This window comes from Xiphophorus maculatus, chromosome 2, assembly GCF_002775205.1.
Source record: "Xiphophorus maculatus strain JP 163 A chromosome 2, X_maculatus-5.0-male, whole genome shotgun sequence".
Taxonomy (NCBI): Eukaryota; Metazoa; Chordata; class Actinopteri; order Cyprinodontiformes; family Poeciliidae; genus Xiphophorus; species Xiphophorus maculatus.
In genome coordinates, this window is record NC_036444.1 from 3,748,623 (window position 1) to 3,776,510 (window position 27,888).

The 27,888-nt window shown below is 39.1% G+C and overlaps 1 protein-coding gene across 1 annotated transcript; it reads left to right on the plus strand.

The window, feature by feature from the left end:
- Positions 1-2,389: 2,389 nt before the first annotated feature.
- tango6 (transport and golgi organization 6 homolog) lies at positions 2,390-25,915 on the plus strand. The gene is made up of 19 exons (XM_023326350.1): positions 2,390-2,567; positions 4,856-5,279; positions 5,959-6,163; positions 7,066-7,182; positions 8,550-8,694; positions 8,965-9,071; positions 9,572-9,734; positions 10,370-10,437; positions 11,948-12,060; positions 12,144-12,320; positions 12,403-12,529; positions 12,643-12,846; positions 12,965-13,108; positions 14,055-14,489; positions 15,596-15,653; positions 16,042-16,200; positions 19,976-20,127; positions 21,828-21,941; positions 25,699-25,915. Exons 1-19 carry the CDS (start codon positions 2,516-2,518, stop codon positions 25,873-25,875), a joined length of 3,141 nt encoding a protein of 1,046 aa, XP_023182118.1. The 5' UTR covers positions 2,390-2,515; the 3' UTR covers positions 25,876-25,915.
- The last annotated feature ends 1,973 nt before the right edge of the window (positions 25,916-27,888 follow it).

The window sequence follows — 27,888 nt, forward strand, 5'->3', positions numbered from 1 at the left end:
CAGTATGGTTGTATAATTGCCCATCTTGTGAAAGTGAATTTTAAGTTGGATGTAACCAGCAGCAGCTTATTTGAATTTAAAGTGGCGAGTGGCCCTGGCAGAATTGATCAGTCAAATGTGCAAAAAAAAAAAAAAAGTCTTCCATAAACCTAACCTGTTCAATGACAGGATAATGTGTCACCTTTGATGCAATTATGGTCAGCAACCACTGGTCATAATTGATCAAATCCTCCATACATCGTCAAGCATATCCAAAACAAGTTACCAGGCATAGTAAACTAGCAGTTTGAGCAAGCTATGTCTATAGGGTTCTAGTAAGAGGCCCTTGGCCCTCAAGGACTAGAACCAACATGTTAACACTAAATCTACACATTTCTGCATGCACACACCAGCTGTGAGGACCAGCCAGTCTTCGCTCCTGTAGATGAAGAGGATCAAGTCTATGCCTACAAGTCCAAGTCGAGCTACAACTGCAAGCAGCTGAGGTTCAGCCAGTTCCGCTACATCCCAACAGAACTAATTGTCCTCCAGCCACCAGTGTTTCCCCATCCTCACCATCCTGGGAAACATCCTTATCATCCTGGGAAACATCCTTATCATCCTGGGAAACATCCTCACCATCCAGGGAAACATCCTCGCCATCCTGGGAAACATCCTCACCATCCTGGGAAACATCCTCACCATCCTGGGAAACATCCTTATCATCCTGGGAAACATCCTCACCATCCTGGGAAACATCCTCACCATCCTGGGAAACATCCTCACCATCCTGGGAAACATCCTTATCATCCTGGGAAACATCCTCACCATCCTGGGAAACATCCTCACCATCCTGGGAAACATCCTCACCATCCAGGCCAGAAGGGCTACTAAAGAGATTCGTTGAAATCAGGATGTTGTACTCTACTGCTGCACTGACATCCAATCTGTTCCAGGCCTGGAAGCCTGTCCAAAAGTAACTCAATAAAATTACATGTATTAAAGAATTTGTTTACAGCAAGTGTTAGCATTAAGTTCTGACTGTAGTTTTATAGCCCTAAAATTTTGGTTATGACGTTTCTGGTAGAGAATATTTGCATGCTAGTTCCCTGAAAATGAAAACAATCTTTGCCTTGATTCAAATATTCCAATGTGCTTTAAGATTTTATCTAAAGCAACTCCACTTCCTGCTTGGGGGGTGAAGTCATGCTTGTGGACTCTTGCCTGAGGGGCGACACACACTCAGGGAAGCTATCCTGCAACTTTTACATGTTCCTCTGCTTCAGCATGCTGGAGTTTTTCCTTTGCATCTGCTTTGGGTGTCTAAACATTCTGTTTTCATCAAGGATCAGAATTATTTTTGCTTCAACTTGCATATGACTATCCACTAAGTCACTTTACTCTATTCAATTGAGAGCAATTGCTCAGATTTGTAGACAAAGGATTGCTTAGGACAAGTTCCTTCAATCTCACCAATGATTGTATTTAAATCAATTTTATAAAGCAATAAAAATTGGTCTTCTCCTTGCCTACAAAATCTAAATACCAGTTATGCCCAGATAGTCATCCAGTTTGTCAGGAATTCAAACAGGTTAATTTGACTTTTGTACCTCTTGTGTCCTGACAATAGAACCTCATCCAGTGTCTCCTTCTAGGTAGTTTTTTTCTTTTTGCTAAGAAACTTAAGTTATGCACCACTGGGATGGAGTGTGGTTCATAACATTTCTACATTAAAAACTTTAATCAAATTCAATTAAATGTATGCGCTCTTGTATTCTACATGTCTATGCTGTGTTGGGTTTTGCTTGGTCGTATTAGGCAAGTCTTTGACACACTCAGTATCAGTTCTCTAAACCAGTATACTACCTGTTCATGTGTCAAAACCTATTTGGTTAAACAAAATGACTAGTGGTGAGATCTTGTTTTTGTCTAAAAAAAAAAAAAAAGCTACACTATGGAGCTGTTTGAAAAACTTGAAGCCCAAAATAAGTTTTTACAGTTGCTTCATGAAATCTGGGCTCAAGAATTGTAAAGTTGGGGAAAACCATCCAGACCACCTTAACTGACTACTTTTATTGTTTTTATCCTCGTCATTTCTAATACAGAACCTGTTCACACTACAGATTCTACTGTTATGTGAGGAAGGGACCATAGAGGGAACAGTAACAGCTTTTCTAAAAACAATAAATACATTTTAAAAAATGCTTTAGAAAATAAAACGGAGGAAATATAACTAGCTCTGAACACAATATTCCCACCAGGCTCACTTATAGACTATTAAACGGAGACTCAGATATCCGAGTTAAATTGAACCAAATACATTTTTGACGTTTTCAGCTGTCAGTAAATGCACCACAGTGTCAGCCAATCATTTCCCGTTCAGATCGGCGCTGCGTGATGACGTCAGACGCGAGCGTCCGTTCGGTATATGTTTTTAGCCGAAGCTGCGTGTAGCTTGATGTTGCGGGATTTATGTCAGAAATAAATAACAGTTGCGTGTTGTTGTCAGAGCGGTGATGAAAGCCAGGAGTCCGAGATGACCTCCGAGATCCTCTCCGCCATAAATATCCTGACCCGACCTCTGGGCGGTGAGTTTCTGCCGCGGTAAATTCTCAGAAATCTGATGCTGACCAATTTCTCACATGGTTTGTGTCCATTCTGCTATAGATTTGTTCCTTTGCTAGTTTGTAGTTTTTGTTTATAAAAGTCCTACGTGATAGTTTTGCCTGTTTCTTTCTCTGAATCTAATGAATAATATTTTTTAACAGTAATTTTGTTTACAGACTCCATAACCCAATTTATTTCTAGTTTTATTTATTTTGCATAATATATGCCAGTTCCAGGGTTTTTTAGAAATCAGTTTATTGATCTCATCCAGTGAGATCAATAAACTAATCTCATTTTATTGAGATTAACTGAATAAACTCAGTTTATTAACTAATAAACTGTTTATTAATAAAACTAATAAACAGTTTTATTAGTTGAAAACTGTTTCAAAGTGTGTGATGGAGACCATGGGTTCCATCCCATGTTGATTATTGATATTATGTTGTTTTCAGTTCAAATGTGTTTGTATTAGTTCTTTGTTTAATTATATTGTGACATTTGGTGAACATTCTTTGTGGGTGGGGAGACTGGCCATCTTTCCTGTTCGGAGAATGTGGGGGGGGGGAGGAAATGTCAGTTCGTTTTGATTTAGATTAGTTCAATTTGAGTTAATTGAGTATTTGCCTTTCTGGGTGTGTCTCAGCAAGGTGGATCAGAGAGGGAGACGAATGCTCCTGGAGCATACCAACTTCCATTAAGAGGGGGAATACTCTGAGGATTTATATTTAGTTATATTTACTTTTGATTGACTTTAGATTAGTTTAATTTTAATAATTTGCATGCATGTAAATATTTGTTGGATCATTTATTGTTAGGTTTGTGTAAGTAGTGTTTGTTTGTCTTTTCTTTTTGGATCACCCCTTTACCTGGTGTAAGTGTTGGAACTTGCCTCAGGTATAAATGTCAGCTTCTTTGTTTCATTAAGAGAGGGTGCTGGTGTAATGAAGATTTGGAGCTCCCAAATAAATCCACCTCAAAGACATTTGTTGCCTCACTTCCTTCTTGAAACGCAGAGCCTCCGCCGGTCAAAGTGACAAAGTGACTTGAGTTTTCGTTCTGCTTGTGGACTACTCTGCATCCCCAGAACCAGAACCAAATATGGAGAAGCAGCATTCAGTTCCTATGCTTCTGTAATCTAGAACAAACTTCCAGAAAACTGCAAAACTGCCAAAAGACTGAGCTCCTTTAAATAGAGGCTGGAACCCCATCTGTTGAGAGCTGCCTTTGATTAATAACTGGAGCACTGATCAATTTATTTATTGTATTTTTCCTGATGATGGCATTTGATAACATGTCATTTTATCAAATGACTACTGAACACTGCTGAAAATTCTCGTAATTTTAAGATGTTCTTCTGGTAAAATTGTGTCTTTATTCTGCTAATAAACAGACACGGGGGGAAGATTGAAATAAGTCACCTTTTGAAAATATGTTTGGTCATTTATAATTTTTTTTAGAAAGGAAAGCTTGGAGGGAGGGAAATCAATTAAAATCAGATTTTATTTTTAAGCCAGCCCTAATTTGCACCCTTGCAAATTTCCAGTGTTTGCAAATAATAGGGATGCATCGATTCACTTTTTTCACTTACAATATGGATATCTGATGTTTAGTATCGGCCAATGCCAATCCGATACAGAAAAAACAGCGCTGAATTGACTTAAAAAGTGTCTTCTTTTTTTAAAAACAGACATAAATGTACAAACTTACAGATTTGTTTCATAATTTTCCACCAGTATAGCACATTTAAATACAGCTTTGCTAGCTTTGCTAGTTTGCTCTTTGTTTACAAATACAGAGAAAATCAAATGAACAGAACATAGAATATGAAAATGTATGCCAGGGTGTAGACTCTTACAGTAAATACATTGGTACAAAAAAGCAGAAAGCAGATATTGCAGACATGACCAATTTAAAAACATTCTGTAACCTACAACATTCATATGTATTTACAGCTTTTATGTTTGTACTTTTGGAAATAGATACATATAATTCAATTTCCTTAACCAACATGTAAAAAAGGTTGAAGATAATAAAAATGTACACTTGTGAATATGAAATGTGCCATATGATAATTAGATTAATTGATCATACATTAGGGAAAATTTTGTATCAAGATTAAAAATTTTAAGTTTTTACATTCTTTCCAAAACATCTAAGATGGAACTTGCACCTTCTATGATTTACCACCAGGTGGTGCAAAAGGGAAAATTTGACATACAGCTCAATTGAACATTAAATGTAAATACTGTTACACGCTGATCTTCTGCAGAAGCGCCTGCGCAAACGTCGCAGCAGGAGGCCCTCCATGCCGCCTTGGGGGCCAACAGGTCCGTCCTTCTGGAGCGGCTTCGGAGCGACGGCAGCCTGCAGCGGGCGGCGCGGCTGAGGGAGGAGACGAAGGGCGAAGCTGACTGGTACGGCGCCGAGACAGATGACGTCACCTGGAGCTTTGTCCAAGAGTGTCTCCTCCTCCTCCTCGCCTTAACCCGACACCTGACTGAGGAGCTGAAGCGCTTCCAGGAGGCCCCGCCCCCTTCAGGAAGCCTCCGCACGCCAGAAATGGCGCCGCCGCTTCCGCCCGACGTCCTCAGCGTCTCCCAGCAGAAGACGCTGGGCGCGGCGCTGCAGTTCGTGGTTTCTCTGGGCGTCTGTCCCTACCTGAGCGCCGGGGTCGGAGTCCCACTGGGCCGCAGGTGGGCGTTCTTCTTCTTCTTTAATTTACTGGCAGTTTTAAAATAGCTTTTAGGTGTGCACGATATAGCCTTAGAATCTTATCACGATATTTTGTGGTACTAGCAATAAAAAACGTATTTTTCAGTAATTATATGCCTGTGACTGCGTTGCACAGGATTCAAACACAAATATTGTTCTGAAAAAACATTACAATTTAAAACAAGCTTCTTCAGGGAACCACTTAATTAAACAAAAGTGTGATTTATATAACAAAAAAACAGCAATTGCATTTAATTATATTTTCAAACTTACAGATATTTAGTAAATTAAATAAATATTTCATTTCTTTAATTAAATTAAGTTTTTATTTATTTAATTTTTAAAATATTATTAGAAGTTGTGATTTAAATAACATTTTCCCATGTTATATGAAATAACAATGGCAAACGTAACATTTCCAAGCATCCTGACAGTTTTTTTTAACATCCAACAATAAATCGAAATGATCATGATCAGAAGTTTTTCATAATAAATGACAAATGGTGCAATAAATGGCCACACCTATTACTGTCATCTTCTGAACTGGAGTGCGAACCAGAGTTGAAACCCAAACTTTTTGTCATGTGAGACAAAATTGTCGAGTCAGAAGTACTCGAGCCCTCAGATTAATCGTTCTAAACTTCATGATCGTTTAATTAGGTCTGCATTCGGTGCTGTGGTGGAAAAGCTGATCCGGAGGGAGGCGTCGCCCCCGGTGGGTCGCCGTCTGCTCACCACAACCAGAGTCCTGCTGCAGGTGGCTGAGCTGGCGACTCTTGCCACGCTGGTGTTCAGCAGACATCTGGGGGACGTGATGGCAGCTCTGTGCCAGCTGGGCTACGAGCCGCACCGAGAGGACCACAGGGTGGGTTTACCTTCTACATGCTGCTGCGACCCAAATACGCTTTTTTTTTTTTTTTTTTTTTTACCAAATGCCAGCTTCTTCTGGCTTTTTCACTAAAAAACAGAAACCCTGATCTCTGCCACTTCCAAATGTGGAACTAAATCAGATCTGATAGTTGTCCGATCTGCAGTCTTAACAGCCATGTTGCATTTTATCCAGCTTTTAAAGGGACAGTATTATGTGTTTTCCAGGCACATCATGGCATTTTATACCAATCAAGTAACTATATTACCTTCAATTATTATAAAAAGTCTGTTTATAAGAAATTTTACGTCCTGATTTAATACCTTGAAATTGGACCTCTGTCTTTTTAAGAAGCTCCTGCTTTTCCTGAAATGCTTCCTACAGGATATCATCACATCTCTCCTCCATTAACCCTTTAACAAAGTTTTTACCATCGTTTTACTGAGTAGTAGCTTCTATTGTTAGCATAGTTCCACCAGGTATTTGCTAATTGCTGCTGGCTAGTCTGAAGGAGCTGAGTTGGAAACTGCAGCTCTGAGGAGGACCTGTGTCTTGGAGGCGGAGCTAGGTCCAACCAGGCATTTTGCACAGCTGAATGGTTGCCATGGAGATTACAGGATTTCTCAAACATGCATGAAAGAATTAGAGCAAAACTCCAGGTTTGTTTTTAATGAGGGAATGATATTATAACACGATACAAAGCTCAAAAAAGTTGATTTTACATGATGTTTCCCCTTTAAATCACTGATGTGAGACATGCATCATAATTCTCAATGTGCTAAATCCAAATGTAAACAACGGCTAAAAATTCTGATTACAAACATATGAAAGAAGTGTGAATGTAGTCCAGATCGTTTCAGTCCTGCTGCTTTAGTTTCTGTTTTTCCTCCCTGATGCAGCCACTCAGCACAGAGGAGAGTCGGTCGTGCAAAGAGGCGCTCAGGAATCTGCTTGGAAAAGTTTACCAGCCGATCGTCGCCAAGGAGCTGCTGGTCCTGCAGGGTGGACCCAAACAGGTGCCGCTTCCTGTTCTGACTCAGATGTTGTTTTTGTTGTGCAGAGAACAGAATCGTCCATCACATGCTGATTACATATTGGGGCTGCAACAATTAATCCACTAATTTTAGTAATCGATTTATTGTTACCTAGCATATACAGACTCAAGAAAGTAATTTGCAGAAAGAACAAAGAGCAGTAATTAAGCCAAAACTGTACAAAATATACACTCATTTAGCATTCAAGAAAAAAAATTCATCAAGTGGCATTTATAGCGTTGCCTGGTTCAAATTTAGTTAAATCTCCTATTAAGTAACTTTTGCCTGGTTCAAATTTAGTTAAATCTCCTATTAAGTAACTTTTGCCTGGTTCAAATTTAGTTAAATCTCCTATTAAGTAACTTTTGCTACCTAGCAATTAATTCATTAATCAAAACATAATCACCAGTTCAGCCCTACAATTTCATGTAAAGTCATGAAATGACTGAACTTTTTGATTAATTCTTTGCTACAAATAATCAACCTTTTCCTGAAGGAAAGCTACAATATGGTATTTTAGGCAATAAAATTTTTATTTTATTAGTTTAAAAAGGAATTTTAATTATTTATTTGCATTTTTATGCGGTTCTAAAATTACATAAATTAAGCTTAAGTGTTAAAAATCCAATTTTTTTGCTTGATTAATCGTCAGAATAATCAATTACTAAAATAATTGTTAGCCCTGTGATGTACATGTAGCATCATGTTGATACATTATTGCAGAAGAATCCATCTGGAATGAATTAATGACCAGACTGGATTCCTCTAAAAGCTGCAGCCATCAACATGCAGGAAATGGACGATGAAAGAAAAGTTTTTTGGACTTCAAGAATTTTGAATAAACTTCTGAATTATCCACCAATTTTTTTTTAAAAAATAAAATGATCGTACCTGAAGACATCAGAAATTTTCTATCAGATTTTGAAGCTTTCCATTACATTTTTTCTGGTGACCTGAAAAATCCTGACAGATATTGAACTTATGGCTGCAGTGATCTATTTTGTCCACATGATGGCAGCAAAAATGAGTTGAAAACCATGACTCTTCACCAACAACAAATTCCTCAAACTGTGGTTGTTTTTGACCTTTTTTTGTCCAAAACATTATTCTAGTGCAGGAAATTAGCTTCCATTTAAATAAAAATAAAACATAATAATAGGATCAGTAATAATAATAATAAAACGGAAAGCAAAACCAGCAAGAAAACATGTTTTGTTCTCCAGTTTTTCAAGGCGGTTTTTGTTTCCTGTTCATTGAGCTTTGATGAAACTTGTGTTGGTTCCATGGGTCATTATGCTTCTACATGCTGCTTTTGGATTCACATCCCTCTCCTCTCTGCTTGCTTCCAGTCAGGTCCACCTGGGAGCTCCAGAGCCGCTCTGGGATCAGCGCCGGCCTGGCTGAGGCGTCTCTGCGGTCAGCTGCTGTCTGAGCGTCTGATGCAGCCCAACGGCGTGCAGGCGGTCGTCAGAGCCATCCTGGAGGGAGGAACAGGTGAGGAAGAGGAGCAAGAGGAGGAAGAGGAGAAGAGATAATGTGCAAATAATCCTTCAGGTTCCCATCAGCAGTGGCGGAGCTAGACTGTTACCATTGGGGGGCCCAGAGGGCAGATGAGAATGACAAGAAATATATATTTAATAACTAAAGGAAAACTAAATATATTTATATATATATATAATTACTAAAATTATATCTATATATTAAATGAAAATAATAAATGCTGCTTCTGTAAACCGCTCGTCAACTTCCATTTTCCTCCTGCAGGGGGCGACTCGGATTGGAGGAAATGTGACGCTGTGGCGCGGATCCTGGCGGCCTGCCCTCAGCAGTCGGCCTCAGCGGACGGATACTTCAGGCTGGTCTGTCCTCAGGTCAGCATCACGGTTTCCTCTGCAGGGTGACGCAGGCAGCAGGTCGTCCATCTGAGCAGACACAGACTCAGGGTTTCTGCTGATCAGATCGTTTTCCTCCAGCTGCTTGATGGTGCTGCAGGCAGACTGCTGCACCTGTACCTCGTTATAGCTAACCCCATCCCTCATTTCTGCCTGTGGTTTGGATCAGCAGGAACGCAGACTTGCATGGAAAGCAGTCTGCACTGGAAACCTTGCTACCACTATAGCTAGCAGCTACTCCTTCTCAGAAATATCCACCTATCTTCTTTGCTAACCGACCTGCAGCAGTTAGCAAGACACACCCCTAAAAGCTTTTCATTCCGCCGTGTCGACATACCTGCCAGTACTTGTTGATTTATTGTATTTCTGTTTATTGTACTGCAAACCTGTCTATTCTTTATTTGTCTCAGTTTGTCCGTTGCAACCTTTTTAATACTGCTTATAAATATTTGTGGCTTAAACGAATTGATGCTCCTCAGATCCTTGATCTCCTGCATTTCCGAGACAAACTGACAGCGCAGCAGTTCCAGCGAGTTGCCACCAGGGCGGCGCTCTCTATGGTCCAGGAAAGGCCCACCTTTGCTCAGCAATACCTGCTAGCCCCACTGCTAACCCCGCTGCACCGATGCATCACTGCCTCCGGTCAGTAACATGTACGCAGACTGGCCTGATGTTCAAATAGTTACTAAAGTAACTAATAAGTAATTGGTAGTTTAAAACATCTAAATATTCAGAAGGGTCTTTTTAAGGGGGTCAATGCAGCTAAAAAATCCAACATACATCACGTACTTGCTGTTAGCGTTGTGATAATATTTGGATCCTATTTAATGATGGGCTAAAAAAAGGAAGAAGAAACAAGAAAACAACGTAACACCTGCACTGAGAATTTGGTTGCCACGGTGATTCCCTCCTTTAGGCTCGAACAAACCGCTGTACAAAAACTATAAGTCATATTTTAGTATTTTTAAATAGTGAGGGTCAGAATCCTCACTATTTAAATGCTTCTGTCTTTAAAAAAATGATTTTTACTGATTTTATATAATATTCTAATTTTAAATGTCAAGTTTTCATTAACTCTAAGTGGAAAATCATCATAATAAACGGAAATAAAGGATGTTTGTAAAACAACTGTTTGTGATTAATAAACATAATGCGTTTTTTCTTAGTGGTAGGTTTTCTGAAATAAATGGGGTTTTCAGTTATATTCTAATTTATTACATTTTGGCTCTTAAATAAACCCAGAGCCTTCATCACCGTCTCTTGTGTTTGTTTTGTAGTTGAAGAGCATCCGCACGTCGCTGTGGAGGAGTCGGATCTCACTCGCTGTTTGGAGGATGTCTACAAGGTGCAACAATCTGAAAAAAGTCTTCTTTCTTTTTATTTATGATTTTTCTGAGAAAAGGGAACTGAAATAAGTTGTATCTGATAAAGAGATCCATAAGATCCACTTTAAGACTCGTTCTTAGAAAATTTATCCTGAATTAGAACTGGACAATAATCAATAAACATCAATATGGTGATACAGAAATCATCAATAATACATTTTTTAGAATATTCAACATATTATATATTATATACAGTACAAACCAAAAGTTTGGACACACCTTTTAATTCAATGAGTTTCCTTTATTTTCATAACTATTGACATTGTAGCTTCACACTGAAGGCATCAAAACTAGGAATAACACATGTGGAAATATGCACTAAACAAAAAAGTGTAAAACAACTGAAAATACCCCTTATATTCTAGTTTCTTCAAAGTAGCAACCTTTTGCTGTGATTACTGCTTTGCACACACTCTGCATTTTCTTGATGAGCTTCAACAGGTCGTCACCTGAAATGGTTTTCACTTCATAGGTGTGCCCTGTCAGGTTAATAAGTGGGATTTCTTGCCTTATAAATAGTCATGAAAATAAAGAAAACCCATTGAATTAGAAGGTGTGTCCAAACTTTTGGTCTGTACTGTATATATATATATATGTATATATATATATATGATAGTGAACTGCACAGCATTCAACTTCTCAGTGCGAGTTAAGCTAGGTTGGTGACTTCAACTAACTCACTCAATCTTTGGTTACCTAGCAACAACCTGCTGGGTAAGAAACAGTTTCAAAGTTCCCCCCAAACTCTGTTTTCCTTAACATGTAGATGTGCTGTGGAATTAGGTGTGCTTCAGTTCAGTTTCAAAAAAATAAGGCAACACACACCAACTCCCGGACAGATCATCAGTAGAGCAGGAGTTAAAATTAGCTAATCAACTGGCGATCAGTTATTAATAATTGCATGATTAATATTAAGTCTGAAGATGTAATATTGTGTAGGAAATGTTTTGTGTGTTTTTCGGTGTTGAATTCTGATCCGCTAGTGGAGCTGTTGTGCGTTAGTTGCTATGGCAACGGGTCTGCATGTAGTGCAGTTGACACAGGGAGAGAAAAAAGAATACTACGAGGGGTTTTGAGTTAATGTTCAACAGTTTTTCTGCGTTCTTTTTCCATTTACTGTGGCGCACTGCACTAAATTAATAACACCTACATCTTCAGGTTTCATTTTGTTAACGGCGTTGTTCTACCGCAGCAGCATGGCTACCAATGGCAAGTAAAAGAATAGTCTATTTTTGCCCTCCAGCATTGTGCGGATGCGCAAAATTTCCAAATGTAAACAATAAAATACAACTTGTCTACAAAAAATGTTTTGTTTTTTTGTAGAAAGGACATAGGAGTCCTTTGTGGTAGTCGGAAATTATAATTTCCATGAGGGAAAAAATAAAGTATCTCATCTTATCTATATACAGTGTTAGATGTGATTATTGATGCTTCAGGGTGACATTGTTGACATTTTTCTTTGTGGGTCAGATCTGGGTCGTTGGAAACAGTCCGTCTCCGGCTCTCCTCGCGGCACTCCAAGACGTTCTTCCCGTCATCTTCACGCTTTTCTGCTTCACCAAGCAGAGCATCTCCCATCTGCGGTGAGTTTTAACTGGAAATCTTCTCCGCTGTGTCTCAGCAGCGAACGTAGAAATAAATCGTATGTCTTCTCTGTGCACCACAGCGCCCCCTGTCAGGAGATCCTGGTCTGGTTCCTGAAGCATTTGGAGACATCTGCAGCTCTGCCGTTGCTCAGGCAACTCTCTGGCCTGAGGGAGCGCGGGAACGACGTGGCGGCGGCGTTCCACTTCACGGCGGGCGGTGACGGCGGCGTCAGGCTCGTCTGCAGACAGACCTGCAGGTGGCGATGCAGAGCTGAGTTGTAATCATCTGAGCGGTTTCTAGCTTTCAGCGTAACTCTAGAGTTTCTGCTGTTATCGTAGCGATGAGGATGAGGAGCTGTACGAGAAGCTGTCCAGGGAGCAGTGGAGGCTGGAGAGTCTGGTGCAGCTGCTGGCCCAACTCAGCGACTCCGACCTGGCCGGGGATTTCTTCCTGGACCTGCTGCAGGTACCAAAAGGACCGCCATCACGGAAAAACCTGCAGACCGCAGAGTAAAAACAAAGAGAAGAAACTCTCCAGCATACAGCAAAGAACTAAGGCCAATGAAATTTCTGTTGCAGGAGCTGACTGGTTGGGCGGCTGCTGTAGATGAAGAGCTGAAGGATGAAGAGGAGGTGGATGTGGCAGCCATGACGCTTCTGGAGGTGGAGCAGCAGCTGCTGGGTGGAGCTGAGAGGCGAGCAGAGAAGTTAACTCTGCTTCAGGCGCTGGCTGTGATGGTGGAGAGTCTGGAGCAGGAGCAGCTGCTGAGGAAAACCTCACAGGTCAGAGGATGAAGGGAAGGATGGATGGAGAGAGAGGGAGGGAAAATAAGGGTGCATGATTGGAAAAAGAAGATGGATGGATAGAACTTTTACCAAGATTCATCTGTTCTGGTTGCAGGTTGTGGACTTCATGGTGTCCCTGCTCCAGAGGGCCTGCGTTGGGCTGGATGGGACCTCGGCGCCAGGTGTTGGGAACCCAGTGGAGAGCCAGACGCTGAGCATGGGGATGGGCCTGGTGGCGACGCTCCTGTCCGCACCTCAGGTACAAAATCCCTCAAACCGCTTAACAGAAGCAAAAACAAAGATGGCGGAGATCTCACAGCACGAGATGGAGAAACGGTCCAACCAGGGTCCGTTGTGGGGTGGAAAAAGCATTTTTTCCGGTTCTGTTTAGAAATATAAACACTCGCCAAGCTCTTTAAGTTAAGTTTTTTTCTTATTAACGCTCATTCAGCCGAGCTGCGTCAAATTTTCAACTAAAAATGAATGCTGTGCTACGAAGGCGAGAATGTGATGACAGAAAGCATATCGCCGAAAAATTGTAACATGATAGAAAACAAATTTTAGGGCTTGTTGTGAGTTATTTCGCTTGATGGATAAAAGTTTTAACATTCTTCCCAAAGCAACTACAGACGGTGCTTCTGTATGAATATCTTTCTTTTAATTAAGGATTAAGTTTTCATCTTTTATTCTTATTTTCAGGAACCTGAAGTTCCTGTTATGTTGAATTCTCTAAATATCGCTAAGTTTAATATTTAGTTAAACACTTCTGTTTAGTCAGTCAGTATTGAATGCAGCTGATAAAATTATATTAAAATGTAATTACCGTATGTATTTCTTTTTAATATTATAAATATCATGTTATTTTATGTGTTTTGATGATGAAAAAATATGTAATGTTTGTTACTGGTTTCACAACTGGAGACTGTATAATGTTTTTGCGACATAAACCATCTTATCGCAATAAGCAATAAATCAATTAATCGTATGGCAAATTAAAACAAACTGATCGGTATATTAATGAAAAAGAATTGCTATTTATGGCTTTGATTGTCAACCCTCAGAAGACTCAGGTTTTTAAGAAAATAGCCACTTAAAACTTAATTAAGATTGATCAACTTTAGATCAACTCATTAATCAATAACATGCATTTCTTATCAGCAGTTGATTAATTTTCTGGTTGTTTTTTCCTAACTTTGCCTCATCAGATCAGCGCTGAGGATTATTCCTGCATGCTGAAGTTGCTCCGGCCTCTGGAGGCGCTGTCCCAGCAGCATCCCGATGTCGTCATCCAGGAGCTGGCGTCCAACCTCAGAGCTGTCATCGCCACTCACGGCGCCTACCGACCTGAAAACCTCGCTGATGCTGCTCGTTGCCGTGGCAACCCCGACGAAACGACAAAGAACAGCAAAGCGAAGAGTGAAGAAAGAAACCAGCAGACGCCAGTCAGCAGGCTCCCACAGCGCCCCGGTCCGCCATCCAGATCCGGTGACCCTGATCCAAGTAACAAATCACTCTCTGATTGGCTGCTGGAGGCGTGCGACCCAGACGTGCCCACCCGAGCGGTCGCCCTGAGAGTCGTGACCCGGATGGTGCAGCGCAGACACCCAGAGGCCGTCCAGGCTCAGGAGAAAGTCCTCACGGTTCGTAGACTACTGACGAATTTTTTCATAACGTTTCTTCTTCTTGTTCAGGTAGGGATGGGCGATATGGCGTAAACATAATCTAAAGTCTTTAACGCATTAATATTACATAAAGCAGATCAGTCGCATTTTGACCTATAAGCCTCTCTCCTCTGGGGGGTTACCAGGGTATCAGCAGCACGTTACATGGCCCTGTACTGCGGTCAGCAGTGTAGAGTCACAACACGTGAGTGAGGAGAGTCAAGTTGGTGAGCTCAGCTGAAAATTTCACTTTAAAAACACAGAGAAGGGGGCGTGCTGTGGTGGCGCAGGGGGTTAGTACGCCCCACGTTTGGAGGCCTTAGTCCTCGACGTGGACGTCGCGGGTTCGACTCCCGGTCCCGGCGACCTTTACCGCATGTCTTCCCCCTCCCCTCACCCTCCTTCCTGTCTGCCTACTGTACAAAAAATACGAGCCACTAGCTCCGCAAAAACTCTTCGGAGAAAAAAATGGAAAAAAAAAAAAAACACAGAGAAGAACGTTTCCATAAAAACTATCACCGAATCACAGCCAGTTAATATTTAACATTTTCAAGTTAAATATTGAAATATCCTTTACGTTTGAAACAAAATTACTTTCTGAATTCGAAAACCTGGAAAACTGAGATATTTAGTTTGAGACAAAAATAAAACATTATTTTTAAAATGTAGATTTTAAAAATAATGATAACGAACCTTTGTTGAGTTTCAGATTCGAATCCAGGAATTTTCCAGGTTGTAATTCCTAGATTCAGGAGTTCTTGTTTGCTTTGTGGTCCGAACGCGAGTATCAGCAGGTTTCCCGTTTCATCCTCGTCTCCTGGGACATTCATAATGGATGAGGCAGTCTTCCTCAGCGGGACGCCGCTGCCCTCCTGGGGGCTTGTTAAGGAAAAGATGCCCCTTATTTAGGGATTCCCTTTAGCTCCAGGCCCCTGCTGATGCTGCAGAAACCCCCGGTATTGATTTTCCTCTCCGGTTTTTTTCTCCTCGGATCAATCATCTGTTTTATTCTCTCTGATGTTTGTTGACTGGCTGATCCTCGGTCCGGATCTCCATAATTCCCCGTCTCTCTGTGTCCTGTCCAGCTCTTCCTGGAGAACCTGGAACATGAAGACTCATTCGTCTACCTGTCGGCCATCCAAGGTAACGCCTCCGCTCTCATGTTTATTTTTATAACTCTCTGTATATGGAGTAATTTTAAGGTTACTTCAGCTAGCTGTTAGCTTTTTCTAGCTGCTGGCTTTCTGTTGACGTCATCTTGCTGTTAGTTTCCTTTTAACTTGCAGCTTGCTGTTAACTTCCCTTTAGATTCAGCTACCTGTTACCTTCAGCTTGCTGTTAGCTTTGTTGTAGCTTGAAGCTTGCTGTTGACTTCCTCTTAGCTTTAGCTAGATGTTAGCTTTATGTTACCTTCAGCCTGCTGTTAGTTTCCTCTTAGCTTTAGCTAGATGCTAGCTTTATGTTACCTTCAGCCTGCTGTTAGTTTCCTTTTAGCTCACAATAACAGAGACTGAGTCCGAACTGCTTTCAGGTCTGGCCGTTCTGGCTGATTCCTATCCGGGTCGGATCCTGGAGAGGCTCCTCCAGGATTTCCAGCGCGGCCCGTCGCTCCCTTCGTCCAAGCAGGAGCGCTCCCTGGAGACCCGGCTGAAGGTCGGGGAGGTTCTGATGCGGGCCAGCAGAGCGATGGGTGAGTATCAGACAGAGTCCGTGTGGCTCGTTTGTTTCAGTCCATTAATGACACATTAATTGACTTTACATTAACATTAGAATTTACTTAATGGATACACAACAACTTAAATAAACCATTTTGATAAAACGTTTTTGCGCTGAGGTGGTTTCTCAGCTGCATCCAAGCAGTTTTATTTCGTAAAACCGAAATGGAAACACATTTTTCACATCACACGAACAGCCGAATGTTTCTACTGACGAAAAACAGCCAAGAAGATGGCAGGAAGTGGTCCACTTCATTCAGCCATTATACAGCAGTAAAACCAGCTGACCAAACCTGCTGGAGCTCCACTAGGGTTGCTAGGTAACGGCATAGTTCCCAATGGATGTGACTCGATAATTGAGAGGTTTTTGACATATTTTTGGTGTCATTTTCCAAACACCAAAAAACATTAACTTATGGCTGGAAAACAGCTGTTATCGTTTTTTTTAGTTTTTTAAGTTCTTGAGCTGCTTTTAGAGGCAGCAGAGACACAAATAGAAGAACAAAAACGTGCAAAATGTTACTTTGGGCCTCCTTTAAGGGATGTGAATAAACTTGTTACAATAACAAATTTTGCTGCACCATAAATTGTCCCAGAAGTTGAGACAGTTTTAAAATAATATAATGGTAATGGCATAATAATAATAAAATAACACATTCTCAAAGATCATTAACTTTAATTTCTAATGAAAATGTAACACTGGTACTGGAAGGTCAAAGGTCACATGTGGGGTACCCCAAGGTTCAATTCTAGGACCCCTTTTATTCAATATTTATATGCTCCCACTAGCTCAGGTTATAACAGGAAATAATATTAGCTACCATAACTATGCAGATGACACACAGCTCTACATTACGATGTCACCAGGTGACCTTTGACCCCATCCAATCACTGAACAGATGCTTAGAACAGATAAATGTGTGGATGTGCCAAAACTTTCTCCAGTTGAACAGAAACAAAACTGAAGTTATTATTTTTGGACCTAAAGAGGAACGATCTAGAGTTATAGATCTAGAGTTATAGATCTAGAGTTATAGATCTAGAGTCAACGCACAGCTTCAGTTATTACAACTAAAAACCAGCGATCAGGCCCGAAACCTGGGAGTAGTGATGGACTCTGACCTGAACCTCCAGAGCCACATAAAGACAGTCACAAAGTCGGCCTTCTATCACCTGAAGAACATTTCCAGGATTAAAGGACTAATGTCTCAGCCAGATCTAGAGAAACTCATCCATGTGTTCATCTTCAGTCGTATTGATTATTGCAACAGCGTCTTCACAGGTCTGTCCAACAAATCAATCAAACAGCTGCAGCTGATCCAGAATGCTGCTGCTGGCGTTCTCACTAAAACCAGGAAGATAGAGCACATAACACCAGTTTTAAAGTCCCTCCATTGGCTCCCTGTAGCTCAAAGAATAGACTTTAAAATACTGTTGTTAGTTTATAAATCACTGAACAGCTTAGCACCACAATACATCAAAGATCTGCTGTTGTTGTATCAACCTTCCAGACCTCTGAGGTCTTCCGGTTCTGGTCTGCTCTGCATCCCCAGAACCAGAACCAAATGAGGAGAAGCAGCTTTCAGCATCTATGCACCACAAATTTGGAACAAACTTCCAGAAAACTGTAAAGCAGCTGAAACACTGACTTCTTTTAAATCTCAACTAAAAACCCACCTGTTTAGAATTGTATTTGAAATGTAATCAATTACAAATTTATTGATGGAACTTGACTTAATGCTGTGTTTTGATTATTGATTCTATATTGCATTGTGTTTCTGTGTTTGTAATGATGTAAAGCACTTTGAAATGTCTTGCTGCTGAAATGTGCTATACAAATAAAATTTGATTGATTGATTGATTGGAAGATATTCTAAATATCCAAAATAAATAAACAGAAACAACAAATAAAATCAATTATAAAGCCTCTGTAAACAAAATTGTCCTTCAAAAAAAGAGCTTGTTGAAACCAAAGCACCAGACTGAAGACTTCTGTCATCCAGTTTTTGGTAGAAAGAGGGAAAGAAGAAATGATAAATAATGCAAGTGGAAATTATCGAGCTCATTTTAATTATCGTGATTAATTGATTTATGCATATGGCCGTCATCAAACGTCCCATAAGAGGGACGTAAATATCTATTCAGAGGAGGCGGCCATGTTGAAATTATTCAGTTTGAAGCAGGTTTGCTCCCGCCGCTGGCTGTGGAACCAGCTGTGTTCGTGGGAGACACAAAGCACAGAGTCGCCTGCAGCTGCTTCTGCCAAGCAGCGCTGAGGCGTCCAACTGACCGACGGGAACACAAACACAGCACTGACCCTTCCTTACAGCGTGCATCGAACCCAACCACAAATTCACTTAACCTTTTCAATGTAGAACTCCTACAGAGGAGTCTGCAAGTTTCTCTGCCAGAAACTAGGAACAAACCAGAAATGGAAAACTAGGCTTTGAACGTCCAGTCGATCAAGAAAACCTTGTAATTAGAAAATCACAGCTTGGCCAAAAAGACACATTTTGGCCGGTTGGGATGTTGGAGTCAAACGCAGCAGCTGTCCGAGAGGCAAACTGAAGCTCCTTCCAACCTCCATGCAGGGATATAAACACCCCGATTGTCCCAGAAAAGTGGCACGATGGGAATCTGGCACACAGAACCAGAGCTGAGTCAGAAAAATACATAAATGAACGCAGCGAAACACAGCATCTCGTCTGACTGAAGAGAAATTTAAGCTTCTGCTGATGCTTGTGAGATGATTACTGTGCAGGAGAAATGCACAAAAATGCAGGATCAAATGTCGACATGTTTGGCTAAAATGGAGATAAACCAGAAAAAGTCATCAGAAATGTTCAAATCTGCATCTGACACTTGAACTCTCATCTTTCAAGCCTTTTATGAATCTGGAACGTAAAAGTCTACATCATGACAGAGCTTATTTATTTATTTATTCAGTCTATCAAATAATTTGTAATTGATACTTCTGAATAGGGCTGGACGATAAAACAATATATATCGCAATAGACGTGATTAACATCAATAGGTAATACATAATTAATATTCAATAATGTAGACAGACGAAAGGCTTAAGCTGTTCAACCTCTCACAGCCAGCTGTATTTGGTGGAATCAACTAATTCAACCACTCTTTGGTTACCTAGCAACTCACTCGTTCTTTGGTTACCTAGCAACTCACTCATTCTTTGGTTACCTAGCAACTCACTCGTTCTTTGGTTACCTAGCAACTCACTCATTCTTTGGTTACCTAGCAACTCACTCGTTCTTTGGTTACCTAGCAACACCTTTCACAGTAACTTGCGCAGTAGCAGTTTAAAGTTCTGCTGCTATTCTTCATAACTGCTTAAATATAAAAAACAGCAGCATGAAGTGAAAACTGAATAAAACAGATAATGTCACACCACCAGTTTGGCTACATTTCAGATATTTATAACAAACTTCTCAATTTTTGATATTTACTCGCATGAAATGCTTTTGTCATGCTACGTTTCTCAGCCATATTGTTCAGCCCTGCTTCAAAACACAGCAGCAATTTAAACGACTTGACTCAAACATACAGGTAGTATTTATGTCTGTCATACTCATCAAATTAAACTAAATTATGCCTTCATAAATCACTACAACATATAACAAAACACAGCAGAAAGAAAACAGAAATACCAAATCGGAGACATTTGAAGTTTTTTTTATGGGATCTGGTTTGAAAGAGTCTCGCCCGACGCTGCGTGTGTTCGTCCTCCAGGGGAACTGGCGCCGCACCTCGGCCGCCCTCTGCTGGCCGTCTTCCTGCAGGGAACCAGAGATCCGGACCAGAGTGTTCGGGCCAGCAGCCTGTCCAACCTGGGGGAGCTCTGCCAGAGACTGGACTACTCTCTGGGACCGCTGGCACAAGAGGTGAGAACGTCGCTGAAAAATTTAATATATTTCACGTTTCAATCATGCTTTTCCAATATTCTAACAAAAATCTGCTTTATTTTATGTATTTGTTCAAGATTAGCAGATTTTATAGAATATTTGTATCTTAGTCTGACTAAAACTCTGCTATACATGTCAAAGTATAATTCAACTAAAACATTTATTGTTCACAAGGGAGTGAAAAGTTACTAAAATACAAGAAATGTTATTTAAAAGGCAACAATGCAAAAGAACAAAATCTTACCAAGTATATTTGTTTAGTTTCTAGAAGTAACTCGCTTTGTGTCAATAATTCCTTTATTGATGGAAAAAAATACTAGTTCCATTGACAGATTATTTCATTTACATGGAAAAATGTCTTGTCACAAGTGAATTTATCTGCCAGTGGAAGTAGCCCTTTTAACTTAATATTAAGTAATTATTTATTTAGAACAATCTCTAATATCTTGCTGAAAAGTTACCTGTAAGTTAGTTTAGTCTTATTTCAAGTGTAATAAGGTATCTGGACTAGAAACTAGACAAAAATTCTTGGTAAGATTTTTGTTTCTGCAGTGAGATGAAAGAATAATAACTTACTGGGATTATTTAATGATTTTTTGCAGTGCAGATTTTTCTGCTCACGACCCCAAACGTGTTGAGTTGTGACCAAAGTGGGGTCCTCACCCCAACTTTTGGAAACACTGAGGTAAAGGTCGTGTCCCTCTGAGTAAAGATCCGCTGCAGATTAAATGTTATTGAGATATAAAAATAGTTTTCAAACACAAACTGCGAGGCTCAGCTGCCTCTGCCGAGGTCTGCGGCTCCGACGACGGCGCTCCGCGTTTGCTGAATGAGCTTCAGTGTCAGCTGGATGAACAAGACGCTTATTCATAAACCTGTGATCTTTTTCACACTGACAACGTCATGTGCATCAGGAGTTTATAGTCGGATACTTTTCACAGCTTTTGCACAGTCACGGTTTTAGTTTGATATTTTCTCTCTCTTTTTTTTTTACAGATATCAAACACTCTAGAGTCTGTGAAATATTCAGAAACCTCTCAATTTAAATCACTTTCATGTCTAAATCTTCAATATTTTCAGTTCATACACCAAGACAAATATTAATGTCTACAAGTACATCTTAAAAAAATGAAAGTGCCATAAAGAAAGTTAAACATTCTCAGACAGTAAAGCTCTCCTGCGATCATGGCTTATGGATGATGCGAATCCAAATTTAATTGTCTTAAAAGATGTGAAGAATGTCTCAAAGTTTTAGCTGAGACTGCTGCAATAAGTAATGAATTAATTAATTACATGATGAATTAAAATCAGCTCAATAATTCACATTTGGACAACAATCGTTAAAGAGATTCCCTTTAATATCGTTAAAATTTAGAAAAATGCTGCAAACATTTTGACACAAAGTACAAAGTGTTTTTTTTTTATCTGAAATATTAACTGGTGCTGTTGGTAGTTTTATTTTTCTTTATGAAACAATGTAATTTTTAAATAATAGTTGTTGGAGCCAAACGTAGTCAGACCAGGGACCACATATCACCCTCAGCCACAATGATGCTGTGAATTCAGAATTTCTGTTTCTTTAGCCTTCATTTCCACTGAGTCCTGATGGTTTCCTGCCTCTTCCTGCTGTGAATATTTAATGGTAACATGTTTTTTTTTTTTTTTATTGTTACGTGCAGCTGAGCTCGTGTCTGACTGCGCTGATTAAAACGGATCGGGAGGCCGAGGTGAGGAGAGCCGCCGTCCACGTCGTCGCTCAGCTGCTCAGAGGCCTCAGCGATAAAACCACCCAGGTGACAAAACTCTGCAACGCACCACGTCACCCTGCACTGCAAAAACACCAAATATTACCAAGTATTTTTCTCTAGTTTCCAGTGTGAGTATCTTACTACACTTGAAATAGGACAAAACTAACAGACATGTAGCAAAATATAGGAGATTAAGTAAATAATTCCTTAATATTGATGAACTGAAGCTAGATTTGTTTCAGTTATAAGACATTTTCTCATGTTCCAAGTGAAACAATCTGCCAGTGCATCTAATCATTGTTAGTTAATCATTGACGTAAAACAAGTTTCAATATTTTACTGAAAAGTTACTTTTGAGTTAGTTAGATATTAAGATATTTGCACTAAAAACTAGACAATAATACTTTAAGATTGTGAGGTTTTGCAGTGAACCCAGATTATCTTTACTGTCATTCAGCAAAACATTAGAGATCCACTAGAGAACGAAATTACGATGCATATTAGGTCACAAATAGAAACCGGCTGATAAACTATAAAATAATATAAAAAGTAAAATAAATAACATGGAATAACATTTAAAAAATCAAAAACTGTATAACTATAAATGCAAACTTTTGCAATTTGTGCAAGAAATATATCAGAAATATATGCAAAACAATTAAAAACATGTAGATAACATTAGATTATTAAACTTTAAGTTCACCTAAAGTTAAATAAGCTGCATTAAAAGCTGATTCTGCAGGATATTGACTCAGGGAAGGTGAAAACATGCAACACTTTCTGGGTTTTTATTTGTAAAAGCCTGTCATTTTCTTTCTGCTTCATGCTTACAAGCTGCTTTGTGTTGGTTTATCATCTAAAATTGAAACTTGCTGTCCTGATGTTGGGCTTCGTGTTCGGAGGAAACTTCCTGACCTGCAGGTGAAACTGAGACGCTCATTGTTTGTTCTGCTTGTCAGATCCTCAACATAATGGATGTTTCTTAAACTCCACGGCTTGTAATTTTCCACCTGGTGGAAACATCTCAGGTGTGTTTGTGTTTTCCTTTATTTTTGTTTCCTGCCTTGGGGTTAGAAACCTTAGCATGACCTCTTCTTGTTTCCTGCGGCTCTTCAGACAACTGAATGGTTTGATGTTATGGCATCTCTGGCGCTTTTAGGTTAGTAGGTTTCAAGAAAATCCCTTCAAACTTTGAGAAAATTTAAACTCTTTATGTCAATGTGCGCAAATTAACGTCTAATCTTAGATTTAATTCCAAAACATTGTTGCTGAAATTGCTGATTGCTTTCTGTTTTTAAGCTTTTGGAATTAAAGAAAAAAGGAAAAGTGGATGTTGTTAGATAATCCCCAGTAATTCAAACTGTGTCTTAAAGTTATAAAGATATTAATTGTTACAATTCTGCCTTTTTTCCATAATTTAAAGTTTTTAAATTCTTTTCTTACCTTTGGAAAAAAAGAACATGCAAATGAATCAGTTCAAATGTGGCTCAATCAAGAATAAAGTGCAGCGATGTTGGCGTACGGAGTGCCAAAAGTGGAAAAATTAAACAAGAAATGCATCATTACATTATGAAATAAATGTACCATGAAATAAATATATGTTTAATTAAATGTTTGAATAATTTAAACCAGTGGAGCTCAACAGATCAGAGTTTTATAGATAAAATTATTTCATGGTATCGCTATAGGAACAGGAAACATTAAGCAATTAAATATGCATTTAATTCTTCAGTTATTCTACATTTTGTTTCAATGATTTGCAAATGTAATATATAGTCTATTAAAAAATTATCTAAATATTTAAATTAAACATTTATTTCATGGCACATTTAATTAATAATTTAATGATGTAGCTTTTTATTTTGTCCCTTTTGGCTCTCCATATTGGTGGTGATATTTTTTACCATGTTTACAAAATAAGATGAAAATTGATGGGATTTTGGTGGAAGAAGTAAAAGAACTAAAGCTCCGTATCTCAGCCGTACTTTCCATTAAAATCCTTGTTCAAAGTTTAAACGGCTGATAGAAATCTGGTCTTTATTTGACTAAATTAAGGTTTTAATTCATTTTACACTTTTCACACAATCACAGTCTAAGTTTGATGGATTTATATCCAGATTTTTCTCACAGGATGTTCAGATTATTGATGTCACTCTAGATTCTGACCCTGTGAAATATTCAGATTTTTTATTTTATTTTTACTGATTTCATTCCCCCAGTTTTATCTCCACCTGTACAGTTAACATATCAAAACTTAGATAATTTTCTCTACTTTCACCCAGTGTGTCTGTCAGTGCTGTAGGACTTACAGTTTTCTGTTAAATCAACCCGGAGTGCTGAGAGCTCACACGTAATCTCTCATTCACTTCCATTATATTCAGGGTCTGAATGTTTTCCTTCTCTCATATTTGTGACAAAAAACACTGTAGACTCATAAAAATGTACGTGTTCGGTCACCAGAAGGTTCTGACATTTATGGGTCAATAATTGTTTCAGTAAAACTTAAAGTTTTTACGCAGTTTGGGCCGACCAGCTGAGGTTTAAGACGACTGGGATTTGTCACCATAGCAACGAGTGGCAGCTTTTTGAATATGGGGGCTAAAATGATCTCAACTGGGGGTAAAAAAGCATTTTTCACAGATATGATAGAAAACAACATTGACATGGAGGAGTTTGTAACCCTGCACTGTTGGACTCTGTAAGAGATTTTAAAACTTTAACCTTTTCATTTCTTAGTTTCTTCAATGCCAGATCTGATGAATGTGTTTGTAAAAGGGAATGGAGACATCGAAAAGCGAGAAAAACTTCACTGAAACAGAGAAATGAAGATCTTTCAATCTAAAAGTATTATTTCCTTGGTCTGCTCTCCTTCGCCCCGACCTTTGTGTACCTGCTCAGGTGTGCTGTGGCTCCTGCTGTCTTCCAGCTGTGGGTTCTGGTCCAAGTCCTGTCATCACTGCAGAACCAGCTGGACTGTAATAACAGAGGGATGTGGGAAAAGTAAAAATAGGGCAAAGGTCAAAGTAGGGCAGGATAGAGTGATGGTTTAGGAGACGGGAGCCAAAGTGAGAGCAAAGATGGATGGACAAAAATCGTTAGAGGTGAAACCTGAGATTTCCTCCACAGTACCAGCTGCGTTTCACGTTGACTGTAAAGTTGCATAAATTAGAATTATAAAAATAGATTTGCTTAATATAAACATGCCGATTTGGGGGGAGGAAATGTATCGAAGTTGGTGAAACTGCAATGAAAAGGTTTTTTTGCAGCCATATGATCAACAGCTGTATGTAACTACTGGCGCAAACTACAAAGAAGACGTCATAATATTTCAACAATAAAGTCATAATACGAGAATAAAGTGGAGATAAAGATAAGTCAGTATTATGAGAATAAAGCCAGAATAATATGAGAAGTCATAATATTTCCCAAAAATAAAGTAAATATTACAAGAATAAAGTCATTATGACTTTATTCCCATATTATTTAAACTTTTTCTCGTGCGACTTCATTCTGGTAATATTGACTTTATTCTTCTAGCTTTATTTAAGGGTTTTTTTAATTGTTTTTCTTTAGTATGGCTCCAATACTCCATTTTATTTTGGAAAACCGTTTAATGTTCTGTTGAACCACAGCAGTTTGTTACATTTCTGAAAGAGATTAACAGTAAATTTCCACCTCCTAGCTACTGATTTGCTCATTTTTTATCCAGTCACATCATAACCAAATACTTTTTGGGTTAATAAATATGGTTAAAATAAAATTCAGGAAACGGCTTTAGCCCTGCTCTGTTTGCCTCCTGCAGGTCCTCAGCGACGTTCTCCTGGACCTGTACCGGGCCCTGAAGCTGGTGGTCCGCTCGGACCCGGACCAGGCGGCCGTTCTCCACGCGCAGCTGGCTCTGGAGGAGCTGGACGACGTGATGAGGAGGTTCGTCTTCCCAGAGCAGAAGCTGGAGAAGAAGATCGTCGTCCTGCCGTAGAAGCTGAAATGAGTCGGGACAATAAAGGATACTTCTGTTCTGTCCGATGTCAATTTGTTTTTCATCCAGTGTCTTTTTCTCCTTAGTATTTTACTTTTTTAAATTTACTTCAGGTTGGCAGGCAGGTACTGGCAGTTATCAGACTTGAAAATTAAACCATAACTTGGTTAATCCCAGTTAATATATTTTCACATAGGGCCAAGTTAGTTTTAACATTTTTTTCTAAATAAATAAAATTTATTGTTTTTACCAAGGTGATTTTTGACTTTACAGTGTTTGATTTGGAAAATGAGATTTTTTTTTTTTTTTTTTACCATAACTGGTTTCTGGCACAAAGATCTTAGTTCACTTGAATTAAGATTAAACTAACATAAGTAGCTTTTCAGCAGGACATATGAGAGTTTGTTTTAAGTCATTAATTCCTTAATATTGATTTTAAAAAGTACTAGTTTCACTGTCACGTTATTTCACTTATAACATGGGAAAATGTGATGAGTAAAAAAAATCTGCCGGTGCAACAAGTACTTTTTAAAATCAATGTTAAGGAATTATTGACCTGAAAAAAGCTCTTGTATCTTGCAGAAGGGTTACTGCTAAGTTAGTTTTGTCTGAATTCAAATGTACCAAAACCCAGGCGCTAGAAAATGGGACAAAACTGCCAACTTTTTCTGGGTCAATTTTTCAAACAAAATGCTGCAAACAGATTTTTAAGTGTAACAAGTTAGTGGTTTGTTTACTAAGGGGCGTTTAAGCAAACATTAGAGGTCTGTGGGTAAGTTTCAGCCTTTCTGTATAACTTTGACTTGTTTTGATCATTGAAAAAGATTCAGTTTTGAAATTTCAGTCTTACGTTGAGCAACTATTCCAAGCTTTTATAAATTTTAAAAAGAAAAATAACGACTGCAGAGCCGTCTGAATCTCAAGAAAGAAAATTTAAAGAAACAAAGACTAGGTCAGGAGTTGTTTACCATGAATCAGGAGGAGCCTGAATGAGACTCGCACTCAAAGGTGTCTTTATTTTTCTCCTACTAGATGTTTAGAAGGCCAATGAAGTCTGGACTTCATGGCGAGAAGATCTGGGCAGAAATATCCAACAAAGGCGGCGCTGCTTTGTGTCAACCAGCCTATGTGTGGTCTGGAGTCTGACGGAGAGGAATTCCTTCTTTTGTTGTCGTTTGTTTAGCAAAAGGCTAACAGGGTTTAAGGGTTGACCCCCTGGTCTGTCTCTATATGAATATGCAACGGTCTGAGTTGTTTGCCGTCTGAGATCTCCCCCACGGCGAGACTCTGATGTTTTACCAGAAAAACGTCATGCAGAGCCGCTTCAAATGTTTAAAATCCTTCCGTCTGCCTCATGCAGAGCTGGGTAGCATTTACTCAATTACATTTACTTGAGTAACTTTTTGAAAAAATATACATTTTATTTAACTTGAATAATTTTATCATGAAGTATTTCTACTCTTGAGTAAAATATCTGGATTTTCTGCCTATTGGATGAAAAACAAACATGTTTTAACCAAAAACCCACCAGACAGACAAACTCCTGCAGTTCCTGTTAAACTTTCATATTGACAGAAACTGATTTGGAAAAATTTTATTTTCCATAATTTTGTTTTTTGCTACTTATATGAATTATTGTCATTTTTATTCTTAAAAATTTCCACTTTATATTTTGGTCTGTCTTATGATGTCATATTTAAATATAAAATGATTGATTAGTTGATCACTTACTCAGAACTTGAGTAGACTTTTTGCCAAATACTTTTTTTACTTGAGTAATTTCTTGGACGGTTACTTTTTACCTCTAGTAAAAAATACCTTGAAGTAGAGCTACTCCGACTTGAGAACAATCTTTACTTACAACATCTCACCAAGTATCCCTGGTTTATTTTCTAGTGCAAATAAGTAACTTTTCTTGCTGAAAAGTTACTTATTAGTTACAAGTAACTAGATATATAATAATTCCTTAGTATTGATGAAAACGTACTAGTTTCATTGGCAGATTTGATTCAC

Excerpts from the sequence above, each read along its gene's own strand:
- tango6 (XM_023326350.1), top strand. The coding sequence starts at position 2,516 with ATGACCTCCGAGATCCTCTCCGCCATAAATATCCTGACCCGACCTCTG. Across the intron at positions 16,201-19,975 it reads GCGGGCCAGCAGAGCGATGG|GGGAACTGGCGCCGCACCTC; the intron begins GTGAGTATCAGA and ends TTCGTCCTCCAG. Across the intron at positions 20,128-21,827 it reads TGGGACCGCTGGCACAAGAG|CTGAGCTCGTGTCTGACTGC; the intron begins GTGAGAACGTCG and ends TGTTACGTGCAG.